A 24,057-nucleotide genomic window follows, 5' to 3' on the forward strand; every position below is an offset into this window, starting at 1 on the left:
TTTCCCATTTCCTGAACTCTGAATGTTGGAGCACCCCAGGGGGAGGCTCTGGCACCTTTTCTTTCTTTCTTTTTTTATTTTGGTATCATTAATCTACAATTACATGAAGAACATTATGTTTTCTAGGCTCCCCCCTTCACCAAGTCCCCCCCACATACCCCTTCACAGTCACTGTCCATCAGGGTAGTAAGATGCTGTAAAATCACTACTTGTCTTCTCTGTGCTGTAGAGCCCGCCCTGTACCCCCCTCCACATTATACATGCTAATTGTAAGGCCCCCTTTCTTTTTCCCTGCCCTTATCCCTCCCTTCCCAGCCATCCTCTCCAGTCCCTTTCCCTTTGGTAACTGTTAGTCCATTCTTGGGTTCTGTGATTCTGCTGCTGTTTTGTTCCTTCAGTTTTTCTTTGTTCTTATACTCCACATATGAGTGAAATCATTTGGTACTTGTCTTTCTCTGCCTGGCTTATTCACTGAGCATAATACCCTCTAGCTCCATCCATGTTGTTGCAAATGGTAGGATTTGTTCTCTTCTTGTGGCTGAATAGTATTCCATTGTGTATATGTACCACCTCTTCTTTATCTATTCATCTACTGATGGACACTTAGGTTGCTTCCATTTCTTGGCTATTGTAAATAGTGCTGCGATAAACATAGGGGTGCATCTGTCTTTTTCAAACCTGGCTGCTGCATTCTTAGGGTAAATTCCTAGAAGTGGAATTCCTGGGTCAAATGGTATTTCTATTTTAAGCATTTTGAGGAACCTCCATACTGCTTTTCACAATGGTTGAACTAGTTTACCTTCCCACCAGCAGTGTAGGAGGGTTCCCCTTTCTCCGCAACCTCGCCAACATTTGTTGTTGTTTGTCTTTTGGATGGTGGCCATCCTTACTGGTGTGAGGTGATATCTCATTGTAGTTTTAATTTGCATTTCTCTGATGACAAGCGATGTGGAGCATCTTTTCATGTGTCTGTTGGCCATCTGAATTTCTTCTTTAGAGAACTGTCTGTTCAGCTCCTCTGCCCATTTTTTAATTGGATTATTTGCTTTTTGTTTGTTGAGGTATGTAAGCTGTTTATATATTTTGGATGTCAATCCTTTATCGGATCTGTCATTTATGAATATATTCTCCCATACTGTGGGATACCTTTTTGTTCTATTGATGGTGTCCTTTGCTGCATCTTTTCTTTTTTACATCTACTTTTTTTGGTGGGCTTATCTGATATCATACCTTTATATACATTATATGCCAACAACCCCCAAACTTATATCTTCAGCCCCAGTCTGTCCTCTGAACTCAGGCTCATATATCCAACTGCCTATTCATTATCTCCCCTTGGATGTCTGATAGGCATGTCGAGAATGGAGCTCTTGATCTTCCCCTTCAAAACTGTCTACCTGTAGTCTTGCCCAACTTAGTTCACGGCTGCTTCATCCAAACTTTCTCTTTGAATGCCAGTCAAATCTGTAAGAAAATGCAACTGTTCCTTCAGAATACATCTGGTATCATTTCTCAACATTTTCACCAAAACCACCCTGGTCCAAGCCACCATCTTTTGCCTAGATTTTTGCTGTGGGCTTGTAATTGGTCTCCTTCTTTCCTCCCTTACCTACCTTACCCCTGTAAGTCTATTCTTGAAATACAGCCAGAGGGATCCTTCAGATGCAAAGCTAGATTATAACCCTTACTTAACCCTCTTCTCTGTATTTAACCCTCAAGGGCTTCCCACATCACTCAGAGTGGAGTTCAGTTGTCCTTCACCAGGCCTGCTGACCCTAACTGTTGCCCCCTTCCTGGGCTCCTTCAGTGTCACCTGCTCTGCTCCATTTAGGTTCATAGTACTTATTCACTTACATAATTTACTAATTTTAGTTATTGTCTGTCTTCCAGTATTAGAATATAAGGAGATCCGTGATTTTTCCAGTTTTGTTCATTGACCCCCGAACTTCTAAAAGGGAGCTTAATAAATACATTTTGACTGTATGAACACATACCAGTCCATGTTCTTCTGGAAACTTACACATTATGATTCTAGGTTTCTGTTCAGTTAAATTTACCTAGTTGAAGAAGGCTGTATATCCTTCTTCACACAGAGACCCACCTATGGAGACCTACGCAAATAAGACAGGTCCAGACGGATGCCATGCTGGTAAAGAGAGGAAGAGAAGTAAAGCAGAGCACCAGCCAGTGTGGATATCTTACACATTAAAAATAATTCTCATTCATTTCTGCAACCCTGACAACTTTAGATTCTTCAAATCTAGGGCTTTAGGAGTATCACCTAGGCTGATTCTTTATGCTCCTACAGTTCCATACACATCCATCAATTTTTGAATATTAAATAATTATGCATTTGCATTTAATTGTGAAGTCCAGCAGGAAACCTTAATTTTTTTTCTGAGAAGGTTAGCGAAGTTAGGAGCCTCGAAAACTGGTGCTGTGAAACTTCCTTAGTCTTCTTGATTCACGTGAGTTAAGGGAGACTTTTGTTTCTAGTTCTATTGCTAAGAGTGGCCAGGAAGGAATGAATCAGACTAAATTTCTCCTGTTTTTTTAAACACTAATAAACCACAGATTGGCAGAGTCTATGAGTTTATAAATTCATAAATGCATGTAATAGCAGTGTGACTGCTGACACTAGGGCCTTCTGTTGGTGGGGGCAGGGGTGAGGAGCCAGAGGTGGTGAGCCTGGGCGGGACCCAGGATGCCCGTGTGAGCAGACACCCCTGTGCCCCTGTGACTGTCTCTGGGGTATGTGTGCATGTCGGGCTTTTGTCCTGCTTCCTGCCTGTTTTTGAATCATATTCTTGATAACCGCCAAGTAAAATATTACCTTAAAGATTATTGGAAAGGTACTGCCTTTGCCAAGAGTGCCCAGGGGGCCAGCTTCCCTCCCGCCCACCAAGGGCTGCTCCTCCCCCTCGGCCACCTGCACCCCTTCTCCTCTTCTTCCTCCTTTCTTCCCTCCTTATTTCTAATTGGATTTAATTCACATACCATAAAATTAATCCATTTTCAAGTGTGCAATCAGTGACTATTAGTATATTCACAAAATTTTGTGACCATTACTACTATGTAATTTTTGTCACCCCAAAAAAGAAACCCCCAAACCATTAGCAGTCCCATTTCTCCTTTCCCCCCAGCCCATGGCAACCACTTTCTCACAGATTTGGTCACTCTGGACATTTTATATAAGTGGAATCCTACAGTATATGTCTTTTGGGTTTGCCTTAGCGTAATGTGTTCAGGGTTCATCCATGTGTAGCATGAATCCTTGCTTCATTCCTTTTTTTTTTAGTCCACTGAATGGATAGACCAATTTTTGTTTATCAATTTGTCAGTTGATGGACCTTTGGGTTATTTCGTCTTTTTGACTATTGTCAGTATGCTGCTGTAAACATCTGTGTATGAGATTTTGTGTGGACATATGTTTTCAATTCCCTTGAGTATATGCCTGGGAGTGAAATTTCTGGGTCATATGGTAGTTACCATATAACCATAATTGTGTTTAACTCTTTGAGAAACTGCCAATCTATTTTGCAAAGCAGCTGTACCATTTTGCATCCCTATCAGCAATGTGTAAGGGTTCCAATATCTCTAACATCTTTACTAATACTTGTTATTGTTGCTTATTGCCATCCTGGTGGCTATAAAGTGGTATCTCTTTGTGGTTCTGATTTGTATTTCCCTAATGACTAGTGATATTGAGCTTTTTTTCATGTATTTACTGGTCATTTGTGTCTCTTCTTGGGTGAAGTGTCATTCTTATTCTTTGCCCATTTAAAAATTGGGTTCTCTTTTTTATTAGTGAGTTGTAAGAGTTCTTGATATATTATACATGCTAGATCCTTATTAGATATACGGTTGACAAATAATTTCTTCCATGCTGTGGGTTGTCTTTTCACTTTCTTGATAGTGTCCTTTGAAGCACAAAATTGTTTAAGTAATAAAGTCCAGTTAACCTATTCCTTCTTTGGTTTCTGGTGTTTCTGATGTTGTTTCAAAGACATTGCCCAAGCCAAGGTCACAGAGATTGACACCTATAGCGCTGTTGTCTTCATCTCTGCCTCTGACTGGTGTTGGGTATCCAGTGAGGCACTACAGTGGAGCTCAGAGAACCCAAACTTTCTCTTTACTGTCCACCAAAGAAATGAGTCACTGGTAGTCAAGATGCAGGTGGATTTTTTTCTTCAAAAGCTTCTTTATCTTCCCTTTTTTGAAGATAAGTGGACGTGCTAAAAAAGTGAATCTAAAACCACAATTTTGTGCTCACTTTAAGAGCAGGTTTTGAAACCTTGGCAAGAAGGTCATGACTAGCAGCATTTTTAGCCTCTGGCTATTCTTTCAGAAAAGGAACAGATAGGAGGTTGGCCACATTTGAAATGTGTACTCAAAGATAACCTGCTTTCTTTTGTATCACAGGGATTTAATGTGCAAAATGATTACACCACATTGGCATACGTTGTTGCCTCGCACACGAAAATACACATGTGTAAGACCACACTCTCTATCATGTAGCGTGGATTCAAAGAATGGTTTCCAAATTATGTGCAGACCTTCTTCTTCAAGAAAGTATTCATGAGCAAATACTACTAACAGTAGATATCACTTAATGTATGTTTAGGATGTACCAGATTCTGTACGGAGGCTTCAGATTGTCATTTAATCCTCACAATAAAGCTATGAAGTAGATTCTGTTATTATTGCCCCTAATTTCTTTACAGGGAACCTGAGGCACAGGTTGATTAAGCCACTTGCCCAGAAGTTATGTAGTTTTTAAGTGGCAACATTGGGATTTGAATTTCAAAATCCATGGATTCAGCTCAGTTATATAGTATACATCCTCACTCAGTTTTCTTTTTAATTAGTAGACTTTCTTTTTTTTCTTAGTTTTTAACTTCAGTTAAGTTAAATTAAAAAAAATATCATTGATGTACAATCTTATGAAGTTTCCACATGAACAACATTGTGGTTTCAGCTTTCACCCATATTATCAATTCCTCACCCCCCATTGCAGTCACTGTCTGACAGCATAGCAAGATGCTGTAGAGTCATTACTTGTCTTCTCTGTGCTACACTGCCTTCCATGTGACCTACCTGTATTGTGAGTGCTAATTATAGTGCCCCTTAATCCCCTTCTCCCTCCCTCCCCCCCCACTCACCCTCCCTAACCCCTGCCCTTGGTAACCGCTTGTCCCTTCTTGCAGTCTGTAAGAATAGACCTTCTTTTCGTAGTTCTAGGTGTACAGAAAAATTGAGCTAAAGTACAGAGAGTTCCCATATACCTCTTTGCTCCCCACCCCCAGTATCCCCTATTATTAACACCTTGCATTTTTGAGGTACATTTGTTACAGTTGGGGAGCCGTTATTGATAATACCATCATTAACTAAAAGTCTGCAGTTATGTTAGAGCTCACTCTTTGTGTTGTATATTCTCTGGGTCTTGATAAGCATATCATAACCTGTGTCCACTATTACAGCATCACACAGAATAGTTTCACTGCCCTAAAAATCCCGTGTGCTCTGCCTTCCCCTATTCCCAGGTGACCGCTCATCTCTCTCCTACATCCATAGTTCTGCCTCTTTTGGAACGGCGCATAGCTGGAATCACACCGGGCGCAGCCCTTCAGGTGGCTTTCCTCTACCCAGCCGTGCGCACTGTGACTCCTTGTCTTTTCATGGTGTGCTGGCTTCTTTCTTCTCATCTCTGAATAATATCCTCTGTATGGACATACCGCAAGTTATCTATTCACCTTGACAGACACCTTGGTTGTTCTACATCTCGGTGATTATGAAAAAATCTGCTATAAACATTTGTGTGCAGGTTTTTGGATAGATGTAAGTTTTCAACTCATTTGGATTACTTAGTTTTCATGCAATAAAATTTGACCCTATAATTTCCCCAAAGTATGCATCCTTTACTTTGCTCATTCAGTTGTTTCTTTCTTTCTTCTGTCCTTCATTCACAAACATTTTCTGAGCCTCAGGATATGAGAAGAACTGTCTTAAGTACTGAGGATAAAGAGGTGGGTCCAACAGGGGGCCTGCCCTGGTGGAGAGGCAGATACAGAGTTTCGGGGGAGTGAGACAAATGCCATAACAGAAGCACGTACTGAGAAGACACCGGGAGCACGTGACCCAAGGAGCCAAAGCGCCTGAGGCGACACAATGAGAGGATGAGCTGGATTTTGCCTTGTAAGTGGGAAAAGGCACCCGAGGCAGAAGTCATCCTTGGCACTTGTACTTAATTCCAATTGGCAAGACTTTAATCCCATGGTCGGGTGTATCCACTAGGGAACCGGGGAGATAGACTACTGTGGGTGGCTGTATGTGTACCCAGATCTCAGGATGCTTCTCAGGGAAGAGGGGAGAATGGGTGGTGGGGGTTAACTAGCAATTTCCAACCCCCAGATTTATCATTAATCATAAGTCCATTCCAGTTTGACAGCTCCATGTCTACCGTGTGTTTTGGACACATCTTGGTCTATTTAACTCACTTTCTGATAGTACAAGGAAGACGAGTAGAGTGGGATTCTTGGCACCCACACTCAAGGCTCTAGGGAGCGCTACCAAATCACCCATAGGAAGTTTGTACCTGTGTATCCCCACGGGTGACAGTTACACGTGCTCATTTCTAAGCAAACCAGCACAGAGTATTATCTTCTACATTTCGTCCATTTGATATGAAAAACATTTTCATATTGTGATTTTAATTTGCATGTCTTCAGCGAGGTTAACTGTGATTCTCAAGTCTTTCAGGTTTATGTCTTTTTCTTTTGTGAGCTGCCTGTCCTATCCTTTGCCCATTTATCTACAGTGGGTTGGTCTTTTAAGGATTTGCATGAGCTCTGTTTGTAGTAAAGATATTAACCCTTTTTCTGCCTTATGGGCCGTCAGAGTCTTTTTTCATTTGTCATTTGCTTTTTATTTTTACTGAAGTATTACTGATGTGTTGAATCATTTTTCCTTTTTCAAACTAAAAAATCATATATACATGTATAATGTCTCCTAGCACCTTATTCCTCTTCAAAGGTGGTCACCATTAAGTGTTCAGCCGGCCTCTCTATTCCATGGATGCCCATATATATATATATATATATATATATATATATATATATATATAGAGAGAGAGAGAGAGAGAGAGAGAGAGATATGTACTTATATAACTCGTATATTAAATAAGCACAATTCATGGGGTGAATCTGTGAGCCACAGATACCTGATATCCCGTTTCCTTTAAAAATGTGTCTTGCTTTATGTTTCAGTTTGAATCATTTCTATGGGCCTGACTTTATATTCACCAGTCCTTTCTTCTACTATATACAGTTTGCTATTAAGCAAATCAAATGTTTTTTTTTAATCTTCTGATAAGGGTATTTTAAATTTCTAACCTTTTCATGTACTTAAAAAAATACTTTCCATTTCTCTGCTGAAATCCTCCATACGTTTAGCAGATTGTCAGTTTTTCCTTTAATCTCTTTAACACATTTATTATTCTTAGTTTAAAAACCTGAACATTTCTGCATCTGTTCTTTCTGTGGGTCTTCTGATGACTGTTTTTGTTCTTGATTAGGCACCTTTTCTTATTTCACTCTTCTTACAGTTTTAAAAAGATTTAATGCCAGACCTCTGTGTAAAAAAAGTAGAGACAGAAGTAACTAATATTTACCACCAGAAAAAGGAATGCCCCTTTTTCTCTCAGGCTCCTGTGAGATGCGTGTCTCAGCTTAATTTCTGAGCTGAGCTGTCTGTGTCTGGAGCTGGTTGCACTTGTTTCAAGTGCTTCCTTTAAACAGGTTTTGAGCTCTAAGCACTGGGAAATTCTGGGGCTCTCTGCTTCCCGGTCCAGATGCCAGTTTTGGAGCATCTCTGGGGAGCTCTCCTAGTCCTCCAGCGCAGACCTTCGCTTTCTGCCCCTTGGGAGGTCTCTCGCCCTGCTGCCCTGCCTCCATTCTGCAGTGGGCCACTGAGGCACAATCAGTGAGGCCCATATGCTTCAGGGGCCCTTGCTTCCATTCCTCCACCTGTGCTCAGCCTTTGGTGAACAGCTGCCTGACCCTGGCTGAAGCCCATGTGAGCCTCGGGGTACATTATGCAGCTCTGGGCCTCGCCCCAGATTTGGTGTGCTACTGACGTGCCCACATGAAGGCCCAGGGGGACAGGTGCAGACCTGCTCTGTGACCAATGTCCCTGGGGTGCGAATCCATCGCACCAGTGCACACGTGGCCACTAAACCATGGGTGGTTCTTTCCTTACTCCTGTCTTGAATGAATTTGCTTCTCTTCCCAAGGCTTTACAAAGATGAAAGGAGTCTCTGACCTTTGTCTCTGAGGAGTGGAAGTGGCTTGTCCTTTCTGGAATTTAGTTTCTTTGTGTCCTCAGTTCTCTGCTGGGTTTAAACACCATGTAATTCTTAGCTTTATCCTACTTGTTCTCTTTGTTAGACTGAGAGTGACAGTCTGTTGTGACTTTCTGTATCCTAAACGGATGTAGAAAATGTTGTCACATTGCCCTCCAGAAAGATTATGTCAGTCTGTACACCCACTAGCAGGTTCTTCAAGTTCGGCTTTCATTTTACATCTCAGAAGTTGCGTTAAGCATGTGAAATTAAAAAAGTATTCCCTCAAGCAATTAAAAATAGTTTCAAATCAATATTTGCTGATACTTTTAAATTAGAATTATTGATTGCAAAGATAGGGCTTCTTGGAAAGCCACTAAAAATATACATGAAAAATCTGAAAAAGAGATTTCAAGACAGAGACATAAATTAAGAAGAGAGGTCCCTCTATGATACTGGGAGCAGGAGGAGGAGCTCCAGGTGGCGTAGACTGGGGGGAAATGGTGTTCAGTAACTGGTGTTGAAGTGTGCAGTTCCTCCGTGTGAATCAGCTGCTCCTGGGATTCCAGGCCACAGTCAGAAATGGACAGGGAAGCATCGAGCGAGCCCTGTGCATCTGGACATGCTTGGAAGTCTCACGGGAGATTTAAGTCCTTTCTTCTCCCTCCGGGCTCTGTGCCCAATCCTCTCCTCCCTGTCTGCTTGCCCAAGGTGAGCATCTGTCTCCATGCCCCTACATCCCACCTGTAACCAAAGCGGTAGCTCATTCTGGCTAAACTCCAGATCGTATCTCCAGTTACTTCCCTGAACTTTCTGCTTGGACTTCATCTAATTGGCATTTCAAACATGAGCCGGCGAACAGAGCCCTTGACTCCCAGTGTCCTCCATCTCAGTAAGAGGCACCTCAAGTCCAACACCTGGGAATTAGCCGCGACTTCTTTTTTTCTTCCTATCCCGTGCTGAGTCCATCTATCAGCGACACCTTGTCTGCTCTGTACCTTGATTACATCTCTAACTTGTCTATTATTTTTTCCATATCCAGGGCTACCACCTGGTCCAAGTCACAATCACCTCTTTTTAGACTCTTAGAATTGCCTCCTCTCTGCTCTTTCCTCGTTTCTTGCTCCCCTGTGATTTACTCTCAGCCTTGCAGCCAGAAACCAACATATGTTACGGAAGAGCCTTCCCTTGGTTTGGACTATCCCAGACCTTCCCATTGCAGTTGGGGAAAACCCAGCCCTGGTGCAGGCCCCGCAGTGTCACCCACCCCGATCTCAGCAGGCGCTGCCCTCTGCCTCACCGGCACAGGTGCGCTCCGCACACACTGGCCTTTGCTCTCCTGAGCGCACCCAGCTCCTTCCTGCTCGGGCGCTCTTTGCCTGTTGCTGTTTTCCCTAGTTAGGACATTCTTACTCCAGCGTCTTGGCTGGCTGGCTCATTTCATCCATCCTGCTCAGTATCACACTTCCTAGAGGACTGCCTGCCCGATGGCTCCCTGCTGCTCTGCCCCTCGCTCCATCTAACCGTCTTTGCCACACTTGCCACTGTCTGCATTACGTCATCACTTACTTGACTGTTCCTCATCTGTCTGCTCCCCTCCAGGTCCTAAATGTCCCAGAGCAGATCTTGCCTGTCTTGTTTACTGCATGGTTCTCAGTGCCCCAAGCAGTGGCTGAAATAGGTGATCAGTAAATATTTTTTGAATGAATTCCACGTCCTTATAAGTCAGTGTTTCATCGACTCCCTTCTTTTCCTGCTTGGCGTGCTTTGCCCACGGCTTCTCCAAGGCCATTTCCCGCACTGCATCTCCAGCCCCACCCTGTCTGATCTCCAGATTTATGTAGTCAATCTTCAAATGGACATTCCCACTTAGATACCCCAAATGGAACTGATTACTTTCCCACAAACTTTTCTTCTGTTTTAGTTATCTATTGCCATGTGCACACTTCCCCAGAGTCTTGAAATTTAGCAATATATTAATTTGCCCACAGATCAGCAATTTGGGCAGGTCCCAGGGGCAGCTTGTCTCTGCTCCATGCAGTTCAGCAGGGGAGCGGCAAAGGCAGGGAGCGGCGATGTCGGGCGCTGGAAGCCTGTGAAGGGTGGCTCCCTCAGGTGCCAGCAGTCAGTGGTGGCTGGTGACTGGAACCCCGTCCGGGGCTGTCGGCCAGAGCACCTGCATGTGGCCTCTCCACGTGGCTTCCTCACAGCGTGCTGATGGGTGTGAGCGTCTTAGAAGGACTAGGCAGAAGCTCTAATGCCTTTTGTGATGCCATCTGGAAATCACATATTGTCAGTTCTGCCGTAGTTACAGGCCCATCCAGCTCACCCTACCGTACCTTGCCTACCAAATCAGAAGGTTCTGTAGACTCTACTAGTCTATTTTAACATGTCTTTTATTCACTCCTATTTTCACTCCATGACCATCGCATTAGCACAGACCTGCATTAATACTTGCCTGAGCAGCTGTAATTACCCAGTGTGTCCCCAGCCCATCACTCTTCCCCTTCTTGTCCCTCCTCCGCGTGATTCCAGAGAGAGGTGTATGAATGAAAATTGGGTATGTGACCAATTACACCACCCCACTGTGGCATCCCATGGCCACAGCCCAAGGCCAGAGGACAGGGCTGCCATCAGCTGGCTTGTGCTGGCTCTGCAGGCTCACCTTCTGGCCGACGCCTCCTCTGCATGTGCCGTCCTCCCTTGGCCTGGCCAGCTGTCCTCCCCAGCACCTCCACAGCCCGCCCCTCACTCTCGGGAGCACCGAGTTCCAGTGGAAGTGTTACCTCTTCCCTCTCAGCAGCTTTTCCTGAGAAATTCATCCTGTTACCCCGAACCAGCCACCCTCTTTTCTGGGTCTCCATGTGTCCTGGTTATGGAGGCTTCTCCATCATGCAGGCTATGGGCATCCCCAGCACCCGGCATGGACCCCTGAGCCTCGGTGATGGCCAGGGCCACCTTGGGGAGGATTAAGGGGCCTCAGGACCTGCTAACCTGCCACATGTCTCAGTTAGGACATGTGGCAGGGCTCCACAGACTGTGGGGGCACTGACGTTTTCTGCTGCACCACCTCAAACAGAAGACAGCTCAGTCATCCTGCAGGGTTGCGGGAATCCCCTAGCACCCTCGGGGTGACTCATGTTGGAGCTGTGACATCCTATCCTGTCCTTTGAATTTATCATCTGGTCCAGGTCACCCCAAGACTAAATCACCCCAAGACTAAATCCACACTGTCCTTACATGGGAGAGATTTAATAGCTTGATAAGCAATTCTCAATTGGTGGGAAGCAGCCAAAGTCATCCTTCCCTCACTCCCTCCTGTGAGTAAAGTCCACAAAAGATGAGGCAATGTTCAGGACACTCAGAATTTAATGTGTAAGCAGAGCTACTAAATAAGCTATGGTCACCAACTTTGTAGATAAATAGATTTACCAAACTACCATTCTTCTTAGTCCCCTTGTTCCCTGGTCGGTTATAAGATATCAAAATGGAATGATCCGTTTTATGATAGTGATTGGTACCATGAGGTGATTTGTAGTACTCTGATTCGGTGTTTCTGTAGCCGTTTTTGTTCTAGATGGAGGCCAGGGAGGCCTGTGGTGTGTCAGCTCTCTTGGGGTGATGCGGGTGCGCCTCGTGGAAGCCCCCCACAAGGATGCTGCTGCCTTTCCTCCTGGGAGGCGCGGGCCCTGGGAGCTGAGAGCGCTCCAGGCCCTCCTGCATTAGTGCCCCGCTGATGCTCACCTCTGCCTTGTCTTTGCCAGGGAAATGGTGTAGATTTGAGAATCACATTTCTCAAAAACTGGCAAGGGGCTGAAAAGTGAATATGATATTTTAAATATTCATTTAAGTGATATTGATTCTTCACTAACTTTATTCAAATATCCATCTTTTTCACTAGTAATGATGCATATTCTTTATAAGGAAGATTATCTTTGCCTTATTTTTTCTTTCTAATGTTAATACTGTTATTTTAGACTGACAAGATTTCAGAGATGAAGAAATGACTGTAGACTTGCCATTGCAAGTCAGGTAATAGAAGTGCAAACCCAGGTGTAGCAGAAGAAATATTGTTTCAGGAGTTCACAGTGAAATGACTTTTAGTGTCTTAGCTTAAAGCATGTTTAATAAATAACTCTCTCTTTTATAGCTACAGCTGTTGCAAATCCAATACTGTCCTTCCTGGTTGTCAAATGGATTTTATTTCAAAAAATTACAGAAAAAGGAGATGAGCTGAAAAGAGCCTTTCAGCTGCTTGATACCAGTCACAGCCTGATGGTGTCAAAGAGTGAACCGAGAAGAATTGTCACAACCTTCTTGCTGCCTCTCACGAGAGAAGAGTTTCAAGATGTACTGGCTCAGGTACAGTACATATAACAACTTGGAATACCCCACTGATGGAAAAGGTGAAGTGGATCACAGGAGCACACAACCTGTTCTGATCCCCACCCACCCCCTGTCTTGAATGAGCACTTAAAGTTCTGTTTACTTTTCACAATTCACTTCAGTACCTTTCAGCAGAGTCAGGATGGCCACTATGTACTTGGGTCAGGTTTGCTTGCAGCACTGTCTCAGCCATTTTCTTTCTTTTTTTTTTTTAAGGCTTCCATACAAAAAGTATTAGTCAAGTTAGATTTTGGAGTTGAGTATTTCAGCATTTGTTTTGCAGCAAATGGTTTTTGCACACCTATGAAATGCGGGGCCCACTGCAGAGCCATCAGACAGCAGCCTGCCCTTCGGGGGATCCCAGTCCAGGGAGAGATCACTGCAGGTGTTGAGAGTGTGGGATTCAGAGTGGGGAGAATGATCCAGAGACGAGGGTGGTCTCCAGGAAGGCTTTTGGGAGAAGGGGTGTTTAGTTGAGTTTTGGCTGAGGAGTGGGCATTAGCCAGAAGCGGGGAAGTACGTGACAGGAGAGGGAACAGCCTCTGTGAAAGCTTCCATGTGGCGTCAGCATGGCATGTGTAATTCAGGGAGCTGGGGAGAGCCATTCATCCCTGAAGTGAGAGGGTATGTGTCCGGGTGTGGACCTAGAGGCCAGTCCTGACAAGTACAGTCTAGGAGTATGACCTTAGTCTTGGGAGCTGCAGGGAGCCAGTAAAGGGTCTGCAGCAGGGGGCCATGCAGTTCCTTGGGGGGGATGTGGTGGACTGCGGGCCCTTGGGTCCTCCTCCTCCCCACCCTGGTGAAAATTTGGCGTGGTCTGTGCCCTCAGGGCCCTTCAAAAAGGGAATATACAATATAGGAGGAGTTGAACTCTCGTAAAATAGAGATCGATATAGTAAAACAAGAGTGGAAAAGCTGGGTGGGAGTGTCAGTAGTGCAGTTCCTACTCAGTAGCCCAGTAACACACACACACACACACACAAATATGTCTTTTTACTCTGTATTAGTTCTTAATCCAAATCTGGTGTCATCCACTTCATTGTATCTAAAAGTCTCTTCCTTCCTAGAATTTGTTACTATCCTAACCCAACCTAATTTGCTTACTTTTACTACAGGGGAATTACGTGCTAGGAACACAGCAGCGCAATGGATTGGAGGCATTTCCAATCTTATAACCGCAGGGACTGGCCCTTCTCCTTTCCTCTGATTTTTTTTTTTTTTACCGTTGGCAGTGCTCTTTCTTCTTGGGCAGACCACGGTACAGTTCCAATGTGTTCTCTCCCCTTTAATTTTTTCTTTTGCTGAATTTGGAGTTTTCAGCCATTATTTTTCTACTCATCCTCTCCTCTCTCAGATATTTTGGCTTTGTCCCACAGGCTCCTGAGACTCTGTTCATTTTTTTTTCTTTTATTTTGGTATCATTAATCTTCTGTTCATTTTTAAAAATATTTTTTCCTTTCTGTTTTTCAGATTAGATACTATCTATTGATCTATCGTCAAGTTAACTGGCTCTTTCTTAGCATCTCCATCCTACTATTAAGCCCATCCAGTGAACTTTTAATATTAGACATTGTATTTTTCAGTTCTAGAATCTCCATTGGTTCTTTTTTATAATGCCTGTTTACCTGCTTAGATTTCCTGTTTTTTCCTTCAGTTATGAGCATATTTCTCTTAATTCATTAAATGTAGTTAAAATAGCTGTTTTAAAGTCCTTGAATGATAATTCTATATCTGGGGCATCTCAGGGTTGGCCTGCATTTTTTTCCTTTGAGAAAGGTCACATTTCTCCAGTTCTTTGTATTTGAGTATATTTGGATAAAACCCCTAACAGTTCTCTCCAATAGAAATATAATGTGATACAAATATAATATAGTTATATAGTACATTCTTTAAATTTTTCTAATAGCCACATTAGAAACATTAAAAAGAAATAGGTGGAATTAATTTTAATAATATTTTTATTTAACCAGTATACCCAAAATATTATCATTTCAATGTGTAATCACTGTTAAAAATTTACATAAGATACTTTACATTCTTTTTTGTGTACTAAGTCTTCAAATCCTGGTGTATACTTTACACTTGCAGTCGACCTCAATTCTGACACTAAATTTCCATTGGAAATATTTAATCTGTATTTAGATTTCATAAAACTTATAATTAAAATACTAGATTCACCTATCCAGTTGTTCCAAACATACTTAAGAGTTTTCCAATAATTGAATTAATTTAAAAATTTTAATTAATCAACATTAAGTAAAAAATCTAGTTCATCAGTTGCCCTAACCACAGTTTAAGTGCTCAATAGCCTCATGTGGCTACAGCTGTTCATTAGGCAGTGTAGTGCTGAGCACTGTCGGGGCTGCGCTGTAGAGATCCTGGATTTTGTTTCATTCCTCTGGGGACTGTCCATCCTTCTGCTTTGGCAGGCAATTAGCTTGCAACTTTGTCTCACCTACAATGCATAGCCGCTTATACCTCAGTTCAGCTCTTCGGTCTTCAGGTAGGTCTCTTTGTGTCCGATGTGCGCATAATGGTTCAGGAGTCAGCTGGAAACTCGGACAGAGCTTGTACATGAAAGTGGGTCCCCCACCGTCTCCGTCCTGTTTGAGAGTCCCCTCACATTTTTAGTGGATGAGGTCGCTCTGAGTTCTTCATGCTGGTTCTTCAGGACAGAAAGACAGTGGATTTTCTTTGGGGGTGTTAAGCCTTCTGTGTGGGGACCTGACCGTGGCCTGCTCTTAGGCCCAAAGGCATTAAGGACAGGAAGCTCCCTCCAGACTTGTCCCTTCTTCTAATTTTGACTTCCTCCCAAATCTGCCTGCTTTCATTTACTCTTCAGTGTCTTTGGATAGTTATGTTTTCACTTTTGACCAGAATTTATAGTTGTCTTCTGTGGGAGTTTGGTCTGTTTTGACCTTTCTCTGCTGCAACTTCTTCTGCTTCATCATTTTCTAAAAAGCAATCAGAAAGTTAGAGAAAAGTTAGAAGTACAGTGCAAAGAACAATTTTTTCCTAAACCATTTGGGAGTAAGTTGACTCCATCATGCCAAATATATCAGGGTATAATTTCCTTTAAACAAGGACACTGTTCTTTATAACCACAATCCAACCATCCAAATAAGGCCATTGACATCGACTCATCACTACCATCCCAGCCCCAAGATCCAGCCAGGTTTGGCCAGTCATCGCAGGCATGTCCTGTAGGATCCAGGTCAGAACCATGCAGTGCATCTGGTTGTCTGTCATCTCCCCTGGGTCTCCTTCTGTCTAGAACAGCTGTTCAGTCTTCCCTTGGCTTTCGTGACCTTACCCTTTGAAGATGACAGCATCCCCACTCTGAGTCTGTCTGGTGTTTCCTTATGACTAGATTCAGACTTCGTCTTTGGCAGGAATATCACAGAAATGCTGTGCTCTTCTCAGTGCATTTTATTAGGTTGCGTGTGATTTCTGTTTCTCCCATTACTGCTGCTGTTCACTTTGACCACTTACGGTATAGGATCTGTGAGGCTTTCATGGCATGGTAAAGTGCTCTATCTGTTTTGTAATTAGTGAGCATTTTATGGAGAAGCTTTGGGGCTATGTAAATATTTCATTCTTCACCAAACTTTCAATTTATTCTTTTATTATTTGTATATTTTCAGGGACTTGAGATTTCCTATTATTAAGTGGATTATGATCTGTTACTTTCACTATTTTGATTTTTAATTTGTCCCTAATTTTTCTGATAGGAACCCCTTCAGGCTGGTTTCTGTGTCCTCTTGACATGTCTCCATCATTCTTTGAGCACTTCCTGGCTTTCTGATATAAGAGATTCCAAACTCATCTGCCCTTTACTTACCGCAGTCCTGGAATTATTCATTTTTCCCAGGAACTCTGCTTCCCCTTAATAGAAAAGATATTCAGAATCCGATCTGGCCAGTAAGTCTGCTCGTCACCCCTGGGATGTCACTGCTCCAGGCCCTCTCCGTGGAGAGCTCTAGGGGATACATTCCCCCTCATATATGCTTCCATTTACACTCCCATTTACTTCTGTACCAATTTCTCTGTATATTGAAACCCTGAGTTCACAGCAGTACCTCCAGTTCTAATCCAACACCTCAGGTTCTTTCTCCTTTGCTTGCTTTGAATGTTAGTAACTACCTTTTCAGACAGTGAGAAAACTCGGCTTCTGTTTTTCTCAGTATATTCACTTACTTGATGAATCTCCTGGTATAACTCATCCCCCACCCCCAGCACTCCCCTCTATGTGGACCTCCTCTTCACCCCACTGGGCTCATGTCCTGTTCTGGACCACCAGGCCCCCCACACTGAGGACACCATTGTTCTCTGCCACATCTAATGACTCTAGAAACTGAGTGGCCAGGGAAGAAGGGAGCAGAGAAGAAAGATGAAGAGCTTTTCTCTCCTTTTTTTTTTTACTGAAAAGTATTTCCCATTTATTCACTTGCAAAATTTCACAAATAGTACCTATTAATTCCTTCACATGCCAGTCTTAATGTATCTACATTTTTAATACAGCTTTATTTAAGATATAATTTTCATATAAAATTCACCCTTTAAATATTTACGAGTTAGTGGTTTTTAATACATTCACAGAGTTGTGCAACCATCATTATGGTCTAATTCCAGAACATTTTCATCACCCCAAAAAGAAATGTATTCATCAGTAGCTGCTCCCCATATCTAGTTCTTCTAGCCACTGGCAACCATTAATTTACTTTCTGTCACATTAGATTTTCCTCTTCTGGACATATCATATAAATGGAATGATATAATACACAAACCTTTTTGTGTCGTCTGGCTTCTTTCATTTAGCATGGTAGTTTTCAAGGTTCATCCATGTCATATGAATCAGTCCTTCATTCCTTTTTATTGCTGAATCATATATGGTCCATTGTATGGAGAGACCACCTTTTGTTTGTCATCAGTTGATGGATCTTTGGGTTGTTCCCAGTTTTTGGCTTTTGTGAACAATGCTGCTGTGAACGTCCATGTGTAAGTTTTGTGTGGCCATATACTTTCACTCCTCTTGGGCACCTACCTCAGAGTGGAATTGCTGTGTTAGATGGTATTGTTCCCTTACTTTTAAAGAACATCTGTTCTTGCAAACATTGCATCAATTTCCTCAGAAGCTTGATTGTAACTGATACTTCGTAGCAAATGGAGGGTTAAAATATTATTTCCTGCTAATGTCTCCCTATTTCATGATTTAATGTTAATTTAAAATTTTTGACAAACTTTCCAAGCTAATCAGCTATGCAGAAAGAGGAAAAGTACAGAAAATGTGAAATGTGTATCTGTTTTTAAAAGCTACATCTGTTTTTAAAAGATGTCCCTGAGAACTGTTGAACTTCAAAGACTTTAAAAAAACAGTTTCTGGTAGTCTTTTAAGTAATGGGCATGTTTTCCTAGAACCTTGAGCTCCTGTGACTCATGTGTAAACCAAGAGGCTGGAGTGTGGTGCATTTTCCGGAGGCCGAGTTCACTGGGAAGGAGGGGCAGGGCTTCTCCTCGCAGTCCCTGGAGTTGACAGTGGGCGACTATTCCAGATCCATTCATGTGGTGATGCAGCCTTTCTTTTCCAATACTTAATGTAACTCTAACTGGAAGGATATAAAACTGGTAAAATATTTCATAGGAGTTTTACCCTCAAAATCAGAAAAGAGTTTTTCAGTCCTAATGAATTTCCTTTAGTTTTAATTTTATTTTAAGAACCATGTCAAGAATGTTTGGATGTCAGGGTGTTTTGATGATTCATCAGGACAAGAATGATAAGGAGGCATCATTGCTTGTGCCTCAGTTTCTGAATATTAATATAAAATTTTTAAAAAGTTGAATTGGTAACTAGATTCCGGAGAACAGAAACACAGTTCTCTCCTGGTCCCAGCCGTTGTGCCAGTTTGGGGGCAGAGAAGTCTCTGAAGAGACTATCAACGTGATGGAGATTGATTTAAAAACTATCCTCCCCCGGTCCCAGCCTGAGAATTTGCTTTCAGCGATCTGTCTGCGATGGTTATGATTCCTCAGCAGCTTTGCTAGAGTCACAAATACTGAAAAGGCAAGTTCTTAGCAGAACCTCTCTGTCAGACAGATTCTTTGGCTGCTTAAGGGACTTCACTTCAGAGGTTAATATATATTAACAAAAATATATATGTGCCGTGTTAGAATTTTCGTTGGACTATAAATAGCAGTATGAAATGTGACAAAAGCTTCAGTACGTTGATGGGCTTTCTTCTTTCTTACAGGCAGAGTGGTTAGTCTAATGCAGTGAGCTGGGCTCAGGAGTCACAGACATGTCTGGCATCAATGGCATTGCCATGCAGGGAGGTCACGTCTCGTCAAATGTAGAAAATGACAATGCGTCCGAAGCTGTTTTTCAGACTAGATGCATTGACTCAAGTAAAACACTGAAAGTAGTGCCTATGCCCACATATAGAGTGTGAGCTTTGTAAATGTAAGTTCTTTCCCTCCTCATTAACTCACCGTCACCAAAACCAGGAGGGCATCCAGGCTTCGGACTACACATTTAACCAATTCTGGCCCTTCTTCTGTAAGATTAGGAGAACTTTGAAGTGGCTGCCCCAAATTTATATCTACTAAAAAATGATGCCCTATCAGAAATAGAAGTCATGGGTGTCCTTTGCAGGGAAAGGCTTCGTAAAGCACCCTCACCCCGCTCTGTGAGCCAGTCTCCCTCTGGTCTGATTTCCTAGTTACACATGTTTTAAATAGTAAAGAGAAATGTGTCCTTTAGGGAAGACTGAGATAACCATGCTGGGCTTTGAGTTTGGAATTGTAAGGGCTAAACAGATATCAAACTTGAGTGTGCAGATGTGGGGTTGCCATTTAGCTGTATGAGAAATTGTACTTCGTATATTTGCATGAAGCTTGATAAATATATTTCTATTCATTATATATTTATTCTAATTTTAGTTTCATAATCCTTTTTTGGGGAAAATAATTATTTTCATTTTTTAAAACACTTGACTTTATTTAGAAGTAATTTTAAACCTCCAGAAAATTTGTAAGAGTAAGAACAGTACAAATAGTATCTATATGGTGCAAATAATGCCCTTATCCCTCTACCCAGATTCACCACTTGTGAACATTTAACCTCATTTGCTTCTCTCATGATCTGTCATTATCTAAGTGTGTATGCAAACAACATATGTGATATACACAATGTATACATGCTATTTCTTTCTGAACCATTTGAGAGAAAGTTATATTATGAATATAGTATCATAGTATCAGTGTATGTTTCCTGAGAATAGGAGCAATTCTTTTACATAATTACAGTATACTTATCAACTTTAGTAAATTAAATATTGAGATAGTACTTTTATTTAATCTGTAGTCCATATTGACCCACTTGACTCAATAATGTCCTTTATAGAGTTTTAAATTTAAAAATAAATTTTTCCACCTTAGTAGTATATGAATGTACAGAAAGTTCACATGACTCAGAGGATAAAATTGTGCTGTGGCCTCAGCCTCTGCAGAAATATGTTATAAATAGATTACATATACTTATATATATATAAAAAATATATATATTAGAATATGCTTATAATTTTATTCTACTTTTTAGATATACTAGATTTTAGATAATTTTATAGACAACTTGTTGACTTTTAATTCAGCACAGACTAGCATTCTGGCATTTATTCGGTGTGTACTTGGTTTGCTGAGGATTCTTGTCAGCTCGGACTCCTGCAGTGAGTAGCTGCGTTTGCCAGAACGGGTGTCCCACCAGCAGCGCCCTGCCTCACGTCATGGAACTTACTGTGCTGTCCACTGCTTGGCTCTCAATTCACTAATGGGCTGTCATTCTGCTTGTGTGAATGTAGATCCCTGTCACCAGCTCTGGTGCCCTTCTGTACCTTGAATTCCTGTCCAGGTTTGGCGGAGTTGACTTAAATATAAATGTCATAAAGAGGTAAGTGGGTTTTTTTGCTCACATGAAAATATGAAATTTGAAATGATAAGAGATAGGACATACTACGGTCATTAAAGCTAGTCATGTCAACAATATATGGAAGGCATATTGGTAGAGTTTGTCCCAATAGAATTTAATGGAGTTAATTCACAGTCAGAAACTTATTTAGAGGAGATTCTAATATCTATATAGGATATGTTTCAGAGTAAGAGAACTCGTACTATATTAAAAATGGAAATACAGCAAATTAAAACCAGGTTAACATATTTCATGTGCATTTTCTTTCAGATTGGGAAATACTGAATTAATTTTGAAGCAAAAATATTAAGATGCCAAATTTAAAGTTTGTTCTTTTTTATACATTTTTAATGTCTTTCATGGGAAAGTGGTTATGTTTTGGTAACTGGAAATGAAATATTAAAAACAAATTTTTGTACAAGCTCCTTCATATTTCATAGCTATTGCATAAATGCAGAGCTCTTTTGCTTCATCTACAAAATGAGAGTGTTAAACTATGAACTTTAATGTCTATCAGCTGTAAAATTCTTTGATTTTAATGTATGATTTAGGCAATATTAGTAAAAAATTTTTGACTCATTTATCTGACTCTAAATGAATAAACCTCATTTTCTCAGAAGTTGTGTAAACATAAAAAATAAAAATATGATCATGAAATATTAGCGAATTTGTATTATAGATTTCATGATCAAATCCATCATGGATACAGCTTAGGTGTAAGAATTAATGCAGCAGTGAGGGGAGAAGCAGGTGTTGTTCAATGGGTATTGTTTTTTTTATAAGATGAAAAAGTTCTAGAGATCCGTTGCACAACAATGTGAATATACTTAACGTTACTGAATTGTACTCTTAATGGTTAAGATGCTGCATTTTATGTCACGTGTTTTTTACCACAATTAAAAAAAAAAGAATTAGTGTAGCAGCTCCAACAAGAATGACAAAATATTATCCCCTCCCTGCCTCAGCACTTCTCTGTGCTCAGTGAGTGGTGGACTAAGATAATTTCCAGGCTCCTTCAAAAGAATGACTGTTTTATAAACTGCACATTCATGCTCTTGACCTAAAACCATCCCCACTTATGGGATAAGCTTGTTGGGTGGACAGTAACCTAATTGAATATTCTTTCTAAAACTAAACAATTGGCAAAACTAAAATCAGGAGAATTCTTTTTTTTTTAATTGTGAAACCTCAGTCTTATGTTTAATGAAAAAGATTTTAAGTTATTTCCTTAAACATAAAAGGCTAAATATTTAAACTAAATTTGAAAGATTTATGATTTACTCATGAAGGTGAATTCCTTTTATTGTTGTAGACAATGTATTTAGTGAATAGAGACTTTTCTTTCTATTAATATGGTAGGCTATATCCGTGAACAACATTTCCACTGGAAATTAAAATGCTGGATAACGGTAAAATATATACATACATTTTAATACATTAGTGAGCTCGAAAGGAACCAATCCTCAGAGGCCAAACATGAAATGGAAGTTGGGGTCTAGAGAGGGAGCATTCTATAAAGGCACCTTTGTGCTGAGAGTATCGGCCAACTCCTGGTAAAGCTGTGCTTTGACTTGTTTGCCTAGTTGGAGTTAAGGGAACAGGAGAAAAAGCCTAAGGGGTCTGTGCAAGTGGAGGAACTGAGCAGAAGACCAGTACATACAAAGGTGGGACAGCTGAACCTGCATGTAAGGATAAATTACAGATGCACACCTGCATCCCCAAAGGGCACAACAAGGAGACCTCCCTGCTTCAACACTGGCATTGGGTGAATTGGGGAAAGTTGTAATATACAAGGCAATATTTATGCAAGTCTGTGCCTGAAAGCATGGTGCCTACATGGTCTGAAGAGTCTCAGACTAGGCATTTACTTCAAACTGGTCCTGGACTGTGGGTGTGCCCTCCTGTAGAGGAATACATCTTTGACCTAGACCTTAAAGAATTTCCACAGATAAAATGCCAAGTTACATTAGACTGCACACAAAAATATTGAAAAAATATGAAGTGACAAAGAATGAGAACTTTAAACCAACAGAAACAACATCCAATGGAATCAGATCTCTAAACACTTGAAATATAACTACCAGATTCCAAATCTAAAACTAGTGTTTTAATATTTTAAAGAAATGAAAGAATGGAGTCAATTTATGAATACAAAACAAGAGGCAATAAAAATAAAGATACAAAGAAGTATAAAATGGAACTTCTGGTTCTGAAAGATACAATAATTATAGACATAAAATTCACTGGGTAGGTGAAAATAGTGGATTAAACATAGCTGAAAAGAGCATTGGTGGAGTGGAAAATAGATCTGAAGAAAACCATCACAGAAGACAAGGAGATACAACACACGGAGGACAGGTTCAAGAGATGTGGAAGAGAGAAGTAGAAAGCCTAATATAGTTCTTGCTGGATTTCCAGATACAGAAGAGGAAGAACAGGGCAGAGATGATATTTGAAAAGGTTAACAGCTAAGAATCTCAAGCCAGATAAAAAGAAATGCCTACTTAAACATACCATAGTGAAACTGCAGACCATCAAAGTCAAAGAGAAAATATTAAAGGCTGTGAGAAGAATCACTGAATTGGTTTCAGAGGAGTGACAGACTGACACTGATGTTCCAGCACTGCCGGTGAAGGGCACAAGGCTATGGAAAAATCTCTTCAGTGTGCAGTAATATTAGTCATCCATATTTGTACAAGTAAGACTTTTTTCTCTGGGAATCCCTGCGACCCTCTCCTCTTCTTGCCATAGTATATGCTCATCCATTGTTACCAGAGATTTGTTTCTTTGTTTTGTTTTTGGTATCATTAATATACAATCACATGAGCAATATTGTGGTTACTAGATTCCCCCCATTCTCAAGTCCCCACCACATACCCCATTACAGTCACTGTCCATCAGCATAGTAAGATGCTAGTGACTCTATAACATCTTGCTATGCTGATGGACAGTTACCAGAGTATTTGGAAAATAGAGAAGCATCTGGTACATTTACCTACAGCATCCAGGGTTACCTTTCAACTGGATACTTCCTTTCTTTCCTCATACTGCAAAGGGTGCCTCTTACTGTCAGTATGAAAGGAACATCGTGATTGGAGAAGGGCAGATGAGGGAACTTCTTGTGTTTGGCTTTAATCCTTGACTTTGGTAATTATAAATAGGCACTTGCCTTATTTATAATTGAACTATGCATATCATTTAATGTACTGTTCTGCATTTCACAATAGCAATTTCAGACTCAATGAATTTAATAAACAGATTAGACAAAATGAAGAAGTAAGTGAACTTGAAGATTGGTGAGAAAAAATTGGAATACAGGGCAGAGATATAGACTTAATTGGATTTCTTTAAGAGAGTAATGAGAAATGGGATG

General features: G+C 41.1%; 1 protein-coding gene across 1 annotated transcript in view; it reads left to right on the top strand.

Annotated features, from left to right (window-relative positions):
* Positions 1-4,026: 4,026 nt before the first annotated feature.
* The window catches only part of EFCAB6 (EF-hand calcium binding domain 6), a 209,668-nt gene continuing 189,637 nt past the window's right edge, over positions 4,027-24,057 (top strand). The window contains 3 exon segments of the mRNA XM_057508338.1: positions 4,027-4,535; positions 12,558-12,700; positions 20,578-20,670. Of these exon segments, the coding sequence (XP_057364321.1) occupies positions 4,430-4,535; positions 12,558-12,700; positions 20,578-20,670 (342 nt within the window). The 5' untranslated portion in view covers positions 4,027-4,429.

The sequence above is a fragment of the Manis pentadactyla genome, chromosome 10, assembly GCF_030020395.1.
Source record: "Manis pentadactyla isolate mManPen7 chromosome 10, mManPen7.hap1, whole genome shotgun sequence".
Classification (NCBI taxonomy): domain Eukaryota; kingdom Metazoa; phylum Chordata; class Mammalia; order Pholidota; family Manidae; genus Manis; species Manis pentadactyla.